At 43.8% G+C, this 15,240-nt stretch overlaps 1 protein-coding gene across 21 annotated transcripts in view; it reads left to right on the plus strand.

The window, feature by feature from the left end:
- Nucleotides 1-737: 737 nt before the first annotated feature.
- The window catches only part of UBAP2L (ubiquitin associated protein 2 like), a 31,853-nt gene continuing 17,350 nt past the window's right edge, over nucleotides 738-15,240 (plus strand). For 7 of the 21 annotated variants that reach the window (XM_026080821.1, XM_026080823.1, XM_026080824.1 and 4 more), the window contains exons 1-10: nucleotides 740-798; nucleotides 3,424-3,553; nucleotides 4,153-4,230; nucleotides 4,651-4,785; nucleotides 7,730-7,925; nucleotides 8,240-8,335; nucleotides 9,065-9,110; nucleotides 9,436-9,548; nucleotides 11,243-11,317; nucleotides 15,004-15,056. In XM_026080821.1, coding sequence (XP_025936606.1) covers nucleotides 3,464-3,553; nucleotides 4,153-4,230; nucleotides 4,651-4,785; nucleotides 7,730-7,925; nucleotides 8,240-8,335; nucleotides 9,065-9,110; nucleotides 9,436-9,548; nucleotides 11,243-11,317; nucleotides 15,004-15,056 — 882 coding nt within the window. In that variant the 5' untranslated portion in view covers nucleotides 740-798; nucleotides 3,424-3,463. Of the gene's footprint in view, nucleotides 799-3,423; nucleotides 3,554-4,152; nucleotides 4,231-4,650; nucleotides 4,786-7,729; nucleotides 7,926-8,239; nucleotides 8,336-9,064; nucleotides 9,111-9,435; nucleotides 9,549-11,242; nucleotides 11,318-15,003; nucleotides 15,057-15,240 lie in introns of all 21 variants that reach the window. The other 14 variants (XM_026080816.1, XM_026080818.1, XM_026080810.1 and 11 more) reach the window with 13 other exon arrangements.

Here is a 15,240-nt window from a genome sequence, read left to right on the forward strand (position 1 = left end):
CCGCAGGCCCGGCCCGGCCCGGCCCGGGCCCCCTCCCGGTTTCGGGGCAGCTGGGGAGCCCGGCGTAGCTGTAAACACCGGTGACTCCCGGGAATCGCCCCGGGTTCGCGGCCGGGTCTCTGTCCTCTCGAGATCCTGCGGGTTTCCTTTGCTTCCACGCCAGTTCGAAGCGCTTTCCTATCATATATCCACGCGTTCTCAGACTATAGAGCTGTCCGGTGAGACTTCCTCAATAAAACAACATGCTTTGATGCTAAACTCAGCTTCTCTAATGGCTTATCTTGGAGCATTAAAAAAAAAAAAAAAAAAAAAAAGCTTTTATTCCACATATGTGTGAGTTGCTTGATTTGCAGCTGCCATGCGTTTGCTCCTGGGCAAAACTTGTAACGCTGATAAACCATCCCGCTGTATCGGGCTCTTTCTGGTGCTTGCTGTCCCCCACGGTGCAGAATGGCCGTTCCCCGTGGTTTGTGCTCTCTAGTCCTTGCACTTAAAACCTGCGAGCCTTTTGCAAATGTTAATTAAGCTTTGGTGGAGGGGTATGGAAATACCACTTTTCTGTTTTAACAGATGAGGGAAACTGAGGCTGGGACGTACTGTGACTTGYGTAGCTTCACCCGGCAAGTCTAACAGAACTGGAAATAGTAAATGTGATTGACAGACCATTGTTCTAAAATTGTAACTTACCTGAAATTTCTAATAAAACTAACAGTTTTGTTATGTTTCTGTATTACCTCTTTTTCTAAAGACTCCACATGGTGCTTAACATTTTGCGTAGACAAGAATCTTTTCTACCTAGTAAGTGAAAAGCAAGTAGTGATTTTAGCATGAAAAGGCAAAGAGGGTACCTATAAAGTGTGTTAAACTTACTTGCAGCTTCTTTGAAGAAAAGATCTTGTAACCTGTAGCTGTGAAACTTCTTGTTTTCCCTAAATTGTGTACAAATACATTGCTTTACTGTTGCCTTGAAATGTAAAAGTCAGCCTGGTGTAATGTTATTTCTCYAGTATGATTCATTCAAGAATTTGTTTTGGCTCTCTAGAATTGCTCTTTTTATTATGTCTCTCTCTGCATGTTTGTTTGTTTKTTTTTTTTAAAGGATACATGTAAAACAGTTTTGATAAATACTTGTTTGAACCAGCTGTTAAAATCAGATTATCTTTCCTTCTGTGCAGTGGCAGTTCAGGTGTCAGAATAATCAGCTAATATTTACATTTAAATATTGCCCGTGAGCTGTACTACAGCAAGTTGTATGGTTAAGGAATAAATTATCCGTAGACAAGTCCTGTTCCCTGAAAGAGACTTGTGGGGCGTTGCATGGACATGCACGCTTACCTGAAGGTCTTTGTAGGATCAGGGCCTGACTGATATTTATGTTTAACATGTATTTTTACATGTTTAAAAAAAAAATTACTTAATTGTCACTAAAATGCAGCTGGGGCAGGAGCAGAATGTGGCAGCTGTTGAACAATGCCCAGCTACTGCACAAAGGTTTAGGACAGCAGACTAATAGAACTATATCCTATTGAAATTGCAGATTAAGTTACTGCAAACATGCAGTATTGCTTCCCTCTGGGCCTGCAATTCTGCTGCCAAATTGGTTTAATATGACAACTTGTTTGTATGTGAAATACTTAGAACTGGAAGAGAGGCAGCAGTGGGGAGCAAGAATAAATACCATGGGGAAGAATCCCATATCAAGTGTGGGAGGGTTCACTATGTATCCGAAGAGGCTTTTTGTTTTCTGACTTTGGTGAGCATTAAGGTTTGGTACTCTTCATTAAATCTATTCTTTGTTGCATGCGCCTCGAATGCTCTTGTTGAACGGATAGGTAGCACGGATTGCTTTCTAATGAGCAAAGATTTCGAGCTGTGTAACCAGAAAACTGTATTCTTAAATTGCCACGAGGCATGGGTAGCCCCAAAGGGTGAACTTTTGAGGTTTTGTGGGAAGCTATAGGAGCAATTGCATTTGAAAATTTGAATACAAATGAACAATAGATGCTGATGCAAGCTGGAACAGCAAAATAGTGTTGTGTGTATCAAACCACAGTGCAGAGGTGATGTTAGGGTCTTTGTGCTCTAAAGGAGAAGTTTCTGAACCTTCGCTGATCTCTCTGCTCGTGGACTTTGAAAAGAAAGATTCCCTAATTTTTACAGTGCTTTTTGCTAGTGCTGCTTTTCAGCCTGTCTCACTTTCTTCCTGCTGCACCCTGGATCTTGCTCTGTGCTGCAATATTGATCTTTATAAGCAAAGTTTCAGATCGTATCCTGGCAATTGGGTCTTCTTGCTCAGATTTCCCCCCCACTCTTCTGTCTGTCTCCTTCATCTACCCAAAGAATTCTGTGTGCAGCACTAGCAACTGGAGTAGAACCTGTTGCTTTGCAGAAATGATTTTGTTAATAGGACTAATAAACCTAAAATGTTAAGTTCGTAGTTATTTAGTTTTCAGAGGCTCATAAATACCAAGTCCTGCCTTGTGCCTTAGAACGTACCTGGCATTCCTTATTCTTGAGAGATTTGTAGGTAGGGTAAGATTATTCACTGTCAATCTCATTTTAACTACCAGTGCTGGAATTTCTATGTTCTATTATTAGGAGTTTTTTGCATCAAACAGTTACATAACAACATTACTAGCTGTTATTTCTTGTTGAAATCTACTTCATTTTCGTAGCACTTTTCTTCCACTCAATTTGGAGTATTCTAGAGTAAATTTAATATTTCTAGATCTGGTTGATAATTGAAATAAGCAGAAACATGTCTTTCCACACAGACAGTAGAACACTGTATCTCACARCATCCCACAAACCAGTAACTCTTCTGCTAGAATGTTTTTGCTTCCCCTGTCCTACTTCAAAGGTGAAGGAAGTAGGAAAGGAGAGAGAAAAGCAGTTAGAAATTCAGTCGATAGGTTTGAGGCTTTGAGGTATTTTACTTTCCAAATGAAGTTTCTTTGGGGCTTTTTGAAGTGTTCCTTGCTAGAGCTCGTTGCTCTTGCCTCCTAAGGCCCCCTTCGGGGCAAATTCATGCCAGTTCATACCCTTGCTTGTGTTTTCAGTAGTGAATCATTAAACCTTTAAGACAAAGTACTTCAGCTCTTAGGTCCTGGTTGCTGACATCTGGGTGCAGGCTGTGTAGGTGAGGTGGGGGAGATGAGGTGATGATGTTTTGTTTGGAATACTCCACTTTTGAGATTGTATGTTAGTAGTGGAGAAAATACAAAAAGGACAGGTGGCCTTTTTATCCTGGATGCACATGGAAATCTTACGTTGTCCTGGAGCGGTCTGGGGGAAGCAGAGGGGAGGGTGGGGACGGTGACGGCTTTCCTTGCTGTCTCGCCCACTCGATTGTTCAGTCTTGGTGCTGCCTTTTGTTTTCATTTTCTAACAGTCTGTTCTCTCTTCTCCCCTGACCCACCACAGAGTTCTACCTTGTAAATACTGTTATTTGTATATACTGTAAATGATGACATCGGTGGGCACTAACCGAGCCCGGGGGAACTGGGAGCAGACACAGACACAGAGCCAGACACAGCACAAGCAGCGGCCGCAGGTAAGGGGAGCATCCATGGAAACCAGCTAGCTTGGAGGTGGAGACCTGGCACTCCTACCTGGCTTGAGCGCTCGTGGCCAAGAGCTGGGCTTGGCCTAACGAACTCCTAGAACCGCTTCCTGTGGGCTGCGGGGTGCTGCTCTTGGAGGCAGGTTAACTGGGCTGCCACTGACAYGGTGGGATTTCTGCATCAGTGCCTCCAAGTAGGAACTGGTGCTGGAATTTTTTTACTTCTATCTGACCATTCCCTGTTTGTTTTAATAAATGCAAGCAGCTGAGAAGCTGTGTGCGGAGTTTGCCATGACTTTCTGAAGGTGTTAARGTCTGCCTCAAAACGGAAAAATAGTTTAGGTTGTTTTGGCTCATCCGTTACAGAGAGGCTGCCCAATGGTATTTCACTTCTAGATGTCACCCACTTGCTCTTCTTTTGTCTGACTTTCTTTCTGAAGATTTCTTCTTTCTGACCCACATTTGCGCCTCTTTCTTCGTCATATTGATTCCTTTCCAGTGTTTTCGGAGAAGCTGTATGACCTTTGGAGGAGGGTTAGTTTGAAATGTGCTGCTCTAACTGTACTCTTTTTTGCATTCAATCTCCTTAGGCCACTGCAGAACAGATTCGACTTGCACAGATGATTTCGGACCACAATGATGCTGACTTTGAGGAGAAGGTGAAACAAGTGAGTATGGAAGGTGGGAGTGAACCCTGCTGGGAAGGCAAGATCAGTGGCAAAAGTACAGTTAATGCTGGGGAAGGTGGTGGCAGGGAAGGAGGCTGCTATCTGTTTCCTGTATTTCCTGGGGCAGGCCTAATTTCCAGGGGCTGGAGGGTCTGCTGGCACTCTGAAACAAGGGGGTTGTAGGTTAGGCTGTGGTAAAACACAGTAACTCAGAAATTCCTACCCTCAGTTCTGCAGATTAACTCTTCGTTCTAGGGCATAATTAAGCTGGGGCAGATGGGGAGACTGCCAAACCCTGGCGTTTCTTTGTAGGATTTCTGTTTTGGGATTAAATTTGATAGCCTCTTAAGAGATCTGTAGAGATTTGGTGCTTCGTTGGTTTGGAGTGCGTTGACTGTACTGTCATCTTCTCCTCTACAGCTGATTGACATCACAGGCAAGAACCAAGATGAGTGTGTGATTGCTCTGCATGATTGCAATGGGGATGTTAACAGAGCCATCAACGTGCTGCTGGAGGGCAATCCGGACACGGTAGGATTGGGTCCTATAAATCTGGTGAGGCCTAGTTCAGTGTAACTGCCTATTTGGAGACAAGACCTACAATAATGTCTAGACAACGAGAGCCAAAAGGACTTGCTAGTTACACAAGTAGTGTGTAAAGTGTGATTATGTCCTGGCTTCTTAATGTTGGTGTTTGTAGTTTTGCACAAAATATGAACACAGGCAACAGGCCCAAAAGAATAGAGGAGAAAATACAATTAGTCATTTACTTCTATTCCTTTTGAATCCCAGCACTTTGACACGGTACAGTGGATCTGTTTTGCAGTAACTGCCCGTGTGCAAGCTTTCACACTGCTGTAGGTGTGAAGCAACTAACCTCCTTTTCTCTGAGGGCTAACTGACCTCGATTGACCTGTGTGTGTCCTAGGGCAGGTGTGWGTGTGTGCACATCCATGGTTCTTGCCTGTTAGTGCTGGAGTGATGCAACTGTGCGTCTCTGGCCCTGGATGTTCACATCTGGTACTCGGTGGTGCGCTGACTGGCTTGTGTGCCACTGCCGTGCCGTGTTTTCGTGGGCCTTTTTGCCCCTCATGTGCCTCTAGTGTTTTCTACTGAGTTAGACTTGACTGCTGTCATTCATACAAGTGCCTYTTTTAGGCAAGCTAAAAGTGCTCGCTTGGGAGAAGCCTTCCACATGGCATATGGGATATTTTTCTTGACAAAGGTAGTGGAGACACAAATTCTGTTACAACCTAGTAAAAAGCTTGAGTAGAATTGACTATCGGATCCTTCCAAACTGTGCCACTGATCAGACTGATCTCCCCCAGCACGCTGAGATTGGCTGACGCCAACTGAACTCTGTAGAGCTGAGGCTCTAAATATCACTTCAGAATGTTATGCATTAACTCCCCCCCGCCCCCTCCCCAGMTTATTAGCTATGAATTTAGACTGAGCTGTCCAGCTCTTCTGTCTATATTGTAATGTAGCTTCTTCCCGTCTTCAGGCTCTGGTGTGCTTTGCTAGCTTTGGCACCGACTAAGTTCTGCACAGTGCGTATAGGGGTTGCTGCCTTGTCTTCAGAGAGCCACGTGTGTTTATGGAGCAGCCCTTTCCATTCGTAACCGAACAAAACTGTCGGTTACTTGTAAAATCCTTTTGGAAAAGGGAATGATATGAGTGTGCATTGCTTAGGCAAAGATCTKCTGTGACACTATTTTCCTCAGCATCCCTTGTAACCAAGAGCTTCTGGTTTAAATGACAAACCCCTGCTAACCCAGCAATTACATTTCCTAGATGAACACATTGCTCATGAAAATAGCATTCATGATAGCATGCAGCAAACGGAGCTGCAGTAGCAGCATCTCCTTTACTGAAGCAGCTGAAACACCCAGCAGCATGAGGTGCAGTTACTGCAGAAGATTTGTAGAGACGGAAAGAGTGTTGGCAGAGTAAAGCCCTCCCGGTGCCTGCCACTTCTGTAGTCTGCAGTGCCATGGGGGGCCTGCAGGTTGGTACCTGCTGCACTGAGCATAGTCAGCGTCTGCACTGTAATTGGTCAAAGGTCTTGGAGCTGTTCCTGGTCTGGATTCAACTTATACAGCAATCCTGTGAAAATGGATTGTGTGATAAGAAACAGACTTGTTAATGGCTCAAATACCCCTGTGCTAATGGCAACAACTAACCTGCCAAGCTAGTTACTTGTAATTTACCATATTTCAAACAATAAAGGAGCTTCCGTGATCTTAGTGTTGAGTTAGATTTGGCTTAACATTACAGTATTCAAAGTAAATATTTTCCTAAATTTCCTTCTGAGCCAGATACCTATGGAGAGAGACTCCAGAAGCCTTTGGTTTGAAAGGCCGTTTGTGCCTGAAAGGTTTTTTGTTACTGTCTCTGCATGTTGCCATCCAAAACCAGCTGTTTACTTGTCTGCRAGTTATGTTTTCAGGTGTTTGTCAATGACTTGTGACTATTTTTAATTGTTCTAACAGTATGTAGCAGTGGTTTGGTAAGAATGTGAAACCGCTGCAGACTGTCATAAAACAAAACTGGTGTGGGCCCACAGCAGTGAGCTGGAGAAGCATTTAGCTTTTTACAGTTGAACTTGGGATTACTTGAACTTGCCCGTTGGATAAATTCTGAGATAATTTTCTCCCTGTGATCAGCATATTCAAGGAACGGATTCTGCCCCATATTCAACACGGTGCACCCCTGTGCTTGGCCGGTCGACCCCACGTACCTTTTGCATACCTATGTAGCCCAGGGAAACAAGTGCTGTTGCACCTGCTGCCAGTGGCTCATCTTACCCAAACTAAGCTTGGGATTCCTACCCTGAAATTGAAGTCTAAACGGATACCACTTTTAGGGTTCTTTTGCTCAAAAGTGGGGTATTCCCTTTCTTCACTTGCAGTCCAAATATTTACTTTTTATGTTGTTTTTTAGCAATCCTCTAATCCTCTCTTCTCTGGCATGTAGCACAGGTGCTTCCTTGAAATCCTGTGGTAGTGGAGTGGAAATAATCCCTGGAGCCTTTTCAAAAGATTCTTCTGCTTTTGAGAGAATAGTTTACCCTTAAATGTTGACTGCAGAACACCATGGRCTATTTACCTGGGTTGTTTTGAGAGCTCCCCAAAACAGTGACCTATGTGAAATAGCAGTTTTATTTCCACTACACAGGGTAACGCTATCCACACTTTGAACAACAATGAGTATTATGTCCGCTCCAATCTCAGATGTTAAGTAGATCATTGCAGAAATGGAACGACCCATCTCCTCTTCCTTCAAACTGCCTGCAGGTCAGCTGTAAGAAAACTTTCCTTGAAGGAAGAAGTTATAGTAGGTGTATGCAGGCGGAAAGGTTTTTCTAATAAAATCAGGCTGGAAACAGGTTTTTCTGGAGTCCCTCATTATATTCTCTGTAGAATGTTTAAGTATTTGTCTTTTGCACCTAGTATTGATCAAACTGTGATTAACTACTTTCCCTTTTGCCAACCTTCAGCATTCCTGGGAAATGGTCGGGAAGAAGAAGGGTGTCTCGGGACAGAAGGACAGTGGACAGACAGAACCCAGTGAAGAAAGCAAAGAAAACCGGGAGAGGGATCGGGATTTCAGCAGACGACGTGGTGGGCCACCAAGGCGGGGGCGAGGTGCCAGCCGTGGAAGAGAGTGTATGGACCTGCCCTTTAATAGCAACCGTAACTGTCACGATGCATACCAAGGCACTTAATGCGCTGCACAAAAACTAGCAGTAAAGCTCCTAGGGCAGGCAAATGTTTTTTACGGAGAATCACCCTTGTGTGTGTATGTAGAGGCCCATTTAATGCTCTCCTATCTGAGATGATTCCATGGGTGATGCACTCAGTATCACTAGCTCAAACAAAATAAGTTACAGAAATGTTTGGCAGCGTGATCTCCTGCACAACCACCATATTTTAGAGTTCAAGGTTTGGCCTTGTATCCTCCCTAAGGATGAATCCTGAAATTGTCTTTGCATCATTCTGTCTTTCAGTTCGGGGCCAGGAGAATGGACTGGATGGTGGTAAGAGTGGAGGGTCTTCTGGAAGAGGCACGGAAAGAGGAAGACGGGGACGTGGCCGAGGCCGAGGTACACCCAGGGTTCGAGGTCAGAGGGGTGGCAGGAGAAGGATTGGGTTGGTGYACCTCTCTCCGTGAATTTTAAAAGCCTCTTTTATGAGAGGGATTGCCAAACTGAAAATCAGTACTTGTTTTTTCTGTTCTTGTACTTATACTTAGTGCACTACATGTTTCTTCCATGTTTTGAGCAGGGTAGAAACAGTAACTGGTTCCTGCATCCAACCCCTGGAGTTGAACTGAATGTTGTTTTATTTTACAAAGAGGGGAGATTAAAAACTGAGGTGGCTGTCTGGCAGGTGGGCAGATTGCCTGTTAGCAGCAGAATCTGTATCCTCCTGGTCCCTGGACTCGTATCTCCCAGCACCATTACTGTGCAGAACACTTGGTTTGGCTTTTAAATWCTCAGGAATTCATTTTTCCATGAAACCTGTGCTGCTCAGGAATTGTTGCTGAGAACACACACTGTAGAAATCAGAACCTGGGGTCCAATATTTATGCTTTGTGACAGCTGGAAGCCTAATCTGAGTCTGGAATCATGCATCACTAATTACACTGCCAGCCAGCTGAGGTCATTCACATACCTATAAAGATGATGCTGGAAATCTCATCAGCTCAGGAAGATCCTTGACACTTTCATATCCTAGGCATCAGGAGCTCCATATGTTGTTCTAATGTTTCTTTTCCCAGTGACACAGAGCCAACAGAGGTGCTCAGTGGTCCTTATGTTTATATTTTACAGGTGGCTCTGGAAGGCGGGGAGGAAGATTTTCTGCCCAAGGCATGGGGTAAGTTTCACTGACACAAAACAGCCAAAAAAACCCCCAAATCAAGTCCTTCGCGCAGGGATAATATTGTTTGCTTTGAGTGGCCTGTGGCTTCAGTCATCTGATTGTGTCTTCTGTTTGTTTTTGTTTTTTTGTTAATAATACAAAAGCTGCATCATGCTAACTTAAATTTGGAAMGGCTAGCGTAGCTGAACCATCCCTGTACTGAAGGAGGACTGTCTTCTGGGAATTTTCTAGCTATGTCATGGTCTGAATGAAATCAGTTGCTTTTAAAATGCTTGGGAAGAGAGACTTAAAAATGTGCTTCCCCATATTTATGTTACAGAACTTTCAACCCAGCCGACTATGCTGAGCCAGCCAGCACGGATGAGAACTATGGGAATAGCAACAACAACACGTGGAACAACACTGGCAGCTTTGAGCCGGACGATGGCACAAGTAAGTGATCTTCGTGCTCTTGTTTACTGTTTTGTGTTTAGACACCAGTTGATTCTGTGTCCCTTCAGTCTTACTGAGGAGGTTACTGGCAGTAGCCCTTTGGCTCGGGGCTGGTGGGATGGGTGGTTGGTTCAGAGCTGGAATCCAATGGCCTGGTTTCTTTGCATCCAGAGGTGCCTTTCTATTGAGGAGTATCCAGTATATATTTGAGTTTATTCTAAAATAAATTTGAAACTAGAGTTTTAACTGGAAAAGCTGCATCATGTGATCTGTTATGGTAACTGTATTGGAAATTTGGAGGTGGATGATTGTGGTGTGAACTTGTGCAGGCTGTTGCCCAACAGAGGCACAGGAACACTTGCCTCCAGTTTGCTTTCCAGCAGAAAATACACTGCTGCTTTGGGAAAAGAGGCTTTTTTTATAAACAGTAGCGTGACTAACACCTGCAGGTTTTCCTGATATTCAGTGCATCCTCCTGAGAATGTTTTTTGAGTTCAGATGTTGTCTTGATCTTGACTGGGATACTGGGAGCATTTGCCTTCCTTTCATGGTGGTCTTGCTCAACCTGCTTTGAGATGAGACCTTGCTACAGAAAGCCAGCTGAAAAGAAGTCTGTTTATTGCTTCCCTGTTTGTACCAGAAACCTCTTGTTCACTGGGCTGTCTATGAACACTAATCTGCCCTTGCACATTTTCTTGCACTGGAAAAAGGTATATTGTGGGTTTTTCGTTGTTAAGGATGCACACAGTTATACAAGTGAACTCAAGATTTTGCAGTGCAGTAATTGGACAGTGTGTCATGGGACAATCTCTAATCAAAAGTTKTTTAGCTGTGTGTTTTTAAGTGTTTGGGTGGGGTTTTTTCTTTCTTTTTTTCCCTTCTCCCTGGAGTAGTCTTGCATCACCATTTCCACATGCCTATTCTTTTGAGCATTCAAGTAAATACCAAGTTTGAGTTATAAGAAGCATTCACAACAGTACATTAATGTTGCAATAAACCATTTCACTATTTCTTGTCTACGATGACAAACTTTGATTGCTTTGGAAGAAGAGAGAAATAAAGTACTGTGCTCACTTGTCCTCATTTAGTTTGTAAATCTGTGAAGAGACGGTAACCTAGCAGTTGAATTTTTACATCTAACTTACAAATACTTTTAAGCAATAATCCCTTTTACTACACGTTGTCAGTGTAGACTTTATTCTTCTTCAGAAAATGGAGAGCTTTTTGATGACTTTGAGAAATGGAGCCATTTAAATACCGGGTGACTGGTGTAGACATGTTAGTTAAGGGCGGTCGGTGCGTTTGTGGAGGAAAAAGGGATAGGAACGTATGATCTCTATATACTGGAAATTTATAACTGTCTATTCTGCACAGTAGGATGTATGTGTCTGAGAGTTTTGCAGAAACATAAAGCAGCTTAAGTACTAGTTGGGGTGAAATGAAGGTTTTTCTTTGATGGATCTATATAAATTAGCTCTAATGCTACAACACACCCATAAAGTTTATCATGAAACTACACTGTTCACATGTGTCATGCATGGTCATTTTGTTTCCATTTTAGTAGCCTCAAGCATCTCTTTAACAATATCCACAGGTACAATGTGACTGATATACGTGGGGGCAATGAAACTCACTTTCACTTCTTAAGTCAAAATTTCACTGGTTGTCTGTCTTGTCTTTTTTTTTTGTTTCAGGACTTGATTTCATTGGGGGTGAGGGGTCAAATTATCCCCGAAAATTTGACACTGCTCCTGGTACGATATATCCAGGTGCACTAACTGCCCCGGATACCTTTACTTTATAGCTTTTTTTAAAAAAAAAAGAGAAATATCTGTGGATATGTTGTTTTTCTCTCTCTTAATTTGTTTGTTTTAATGAATATTTGATGTTTGTTCTGACTATGCTTCTACTAATGCTGACACCTCGAATCTATCTTGGGAGAAGTTAACCCTTTTATTTGTAGACTGTGTAAATTTTGACTTCAGCCACTGCTTATCAGCACCCATAGCAGCCCTGTGTCCACAGCATTGATGACAGGATCCTACCCGAGGGGAGGAAGTGTTAGGCAGCTCAGTCGTATTCTGCTTGCCTCACACTCAGAAAGTTATGACTTGCCTTTGTCCCAGTGCTGTTTTCTTGATAGCGCGGTGTGGTGTCTGCAGCAATCGCTTAACTGGCCTCTGTAGTATGTTTCTGCGTAGGGTTCAAAACACTGCTGCAGGGGTAACGCGTCTTGCTAAACTATCTCAGCACTTCACCTCTGCTTGCAGCTATGTCTGGGCGAGCGATGCGTTGAATGGCTGCTTTGGCGTGCTGTTACTGCCCCGCTGCTTTGCTTCACCTGAGCAGATCTGCCCTGCAATTGGAAGTTACCGTATATTTTAAGATAACCAGGATGCTTGGTGGCAAAGCTGCTCTGTGCCTTGCAGCTGTTCTTTCCTGCTTTTAGATGTTCATGCCTTTGAAGCCAAGAGAAGCCGTGAGATGATCCCGGCTGCGCTACTAAGCCTGCAGAATTCCTTCAGCATCCGTAATAAGGCCAAAAACTTGATTGACTAACATCTTCTCCAGAAGGACATTTAGCCTTGATATCCAGACTGCAGATAGATGGAGAACCTGCTGCTTTGCTCTTGAAAGTCAAGAATGAATGAGGACTGTTGAGGCTGTAGAGTGTTTTGTGGGGTGAGGGTCTTGAAGGCACTTGAATGCAGACTTGCTTCGAGTGTTTGTTGTTTTGGAGCATCTCCATGTTCTTACCTCTAGGTTAATCTTTAACTCCGACAGGCAGCATAAGGCCATATGCTAGAGTTCTGCCATTATGCTTTTGCCACACTTGCGATTTTGATTGGTTTTGTGTTCTTTTGAGGATGCTGAGCTGCTTTTTGGGTCTGTCACCCTTTCAGGCTTGGGCAATGAGCGTGCATCCGCTCATTCAAGGTAGCTGCTCACTGCCTGATGGATTGAGGGAGGAGCAAACTGATTTTATGGCAGTTGTGCTCCTCTCCTGCTGTAAAATGAAGAAATTGTGTAGACAGAAAAAAGAAAAATCTTACCATGGGATTTCCTTCTTCAGCAGTGTTTGCAGCAAGTACAGTTCACTGTCTGTCAAGCAGCTTTTTGTTGTGGCATATTATGTATCTGATAAGTTACTTTACTCCTTCTCTGTTATTAGATAACAGAATTGAAGTTCTGCCTAAAAACGGATAACCTCTACCGAATACTTTTTTTCTGGTTTGAGGAGCTTTAAGAAATCTGCAGTTCTCTGAAGGGCTTCCTCACCGCAGAGAGGAGGGATTGCCGTTCTGAAAAAGACACTTCTAAAATTGTCAGAAGTGTCAGAGTGCTGCTTGCATTACAGATCTCCCCTGCAGAAGAGCTTGAGGGAGAGAGATATRCTTGGTATCTTTCAAAAAGTTAACCACGGTGCTGGTTAGAAAGCTCTCCGTTCCTTTTCTGGAGGATGCCTGCTGTACAACTGCTCACTGCAGATCTTTGTTTTTCCACCTGTCCATGTGCAAGGAGCACAAGCCAGGCTGAGGAGGTGCCCAGTACTCAAGTAGACTTACCAGGAGATGTTCTGAAATATAGGGAAAGCCCCATTAATGGCTCTTCTTCGTCTGCAGGATTTACTTCTGCTTTCCTTGCTGCTTCGCTTTTCTTATTTCTGCAAACCTACTTAAATGAGCAAAACTAAAACAGAGTCTTGTGCCCATGTTCCTCAGTGCACAGACTCTCCTGCAGGAAACCCTCCTGGCTTCCAGCTCTCCCCTGCCAATYGCAGCTGACTGAAGTACCTCCAGCTCCCACTTCCTCCCTCTGGGTAGGGGACTGAGCTAGGAAGATCTTTCTGGTCCATGAGAATCTGGAAAGGAGCCTTCCTATTACTGCTGGGGGGGCCCAAACAAATGTAGGAAATGGTGAAACCCAGCTTTTCAAACCCCAGGTGTGTTGTGTGTTGAATGTATCGTACTCTTCCTGGGGAGGAAAGAGTAGAGTGCTTTGAGGTTCCCAGGACCCAAGGAAGTTGTTGTGTTAACATTTGTATTTCTAAATTGAATTTAAATCCAGAAAAAGTTCTTAGGTTAGTTCAACTCGTCAGGCAAAACCATGAATTTGCTGGTAATATATTTATTTGGTGAACTAAATCCCCCACTTCTAGATATGCAGTTGCTTGGATGTTTCAGCCTCATAATTAAAGTGCCTATGGGAAGTTCGGCTGTGTTCTTCCCCCCAAAATCTCAGAGTCTGATTGTGTTTCTTAAAGAAGAGTCCAAAATGTTCTCATTCCACGCACAGTACGTTTTTATGCAGTAAAAGGCTTTCAGCTGATAAAGGGGCTGATGCCAATTTGTCCTGTCCTTGTAAACGTCTACAGAATTAACCCTGTTGGCTGTGTCAGCTTTTGTTTTTTTGGTTTGTATGGGCTGAAAACGACTGGCATAAAACAGCAGGCTGTTTTTGTGCTGTGAATTCTTTGGACGTAAAATTCCTGCTCTCTTCCCACACCAAATTTTAAGTTGTCTAATGGACTTGAAGTCAACATGTAAAATTCAAAGTACTGAAGTTAAATTTGGATGCAAGTGAGAGGCTGAACTGGTCAAAGACGACATGGGCAGGCAAAAAACTTCTTTTTAAGTAAATTTTGCTATCCTACAAGTTGCATTAAGATAGAATGTGGCTGAAAACCTTGTGCTTTTTCTCACTGATATTTTACGCTTTGGACTTTGTGCGTGTCTGAAATTGGGCACAGAAATTCATGGATCAGTTGGTCCTATAAATTTTCCTTTCAGATTCTGCTTTACACAGGAATTTCTGATGCAGTGAGGTTTCACTTTTTTGAAAAAAAAAAAAAAAAAAAAGCATGCAAATGGTTCAGTTATTCCTGGCTTTTATATGAGCTTATTTAGGTAAAATGGAGCTTTATGCTAAACTTAACCTGTAGAGCCCTTTGAAGCAAACTCATGTGCCTACCAGGTTTAACTGCGTGGTGACATCCTGCACAAGAGCCGGCCTCTGGAGCAGGCTTTGTCAGGAGGCCCACGAAGGAGGTGCCCTGTCGGAGCTGCTGGGGTAACACTGACTGCTTGTGGGTGCAGAAACGTGCAGCTACTGCAATAAGAGGGGAGATCGGGGAAAATGGGTGCCTCTGGACAAGGAGGCTGGGGAAGATGCCAGGGCTTCCTTGCTGAGCTCAGCTTTCCTGTTTGGTGCCGGGGTGTGTGCTTCGCCCTACCTGCTAGCCCGGCGGTCCCCTTGTTTCAGCTTAGCCTGCCCGAGCAAGGCTGAGGGGATCTTGCCCGTGAATCTTGGGTTGGGGGCTACTGCTTTAACTTGTCTGGTCGGCAAATAAAAATCCACTCGGCTGCTTGCAAAGCTCCCAGCGCTTCCTTGACTTTTGTTGAAAAGTAGAGCTTTGATACACAAATAACTTCTCTACCTGTTGTTATCCTTGTAGGTGCATGGAGGGCAGCGACAGAAGAATGGGGAACGGAGGACTGGAATGAAGATGTAAGTACTCTCTCAACCCCTCCTCCTCAGCATGTCTGCCAGCAGGCTGGTGTCCTGTTTGTATGTACACAGCGAGAAGAGACGCACAAAGCCTGTCCTCTGCAGACTGGGCATGGCCCAAGCCAGGCTCCCAGTTCCAGGAACTAAGATGAATGAATTGGAGTAGAATAAATATTGATGCTTC

This window comes from Apteryx rowi, unplaced genomic scaffold (assembly GCF_003343035.1).
Source record: "Apteryx rowi isolate R43461 unplaced genomic scaffold, aptRow1 scaffold_530, whole genome shotgun sequence".
In the NCBI taxonomy this organism is placed as follows: domain Eukaryota; kingdom Metazoa; phylum Chordata; class Aves; order Apterygiformes; family Apterygidae; genus Apteryx; species Apteryx rowi.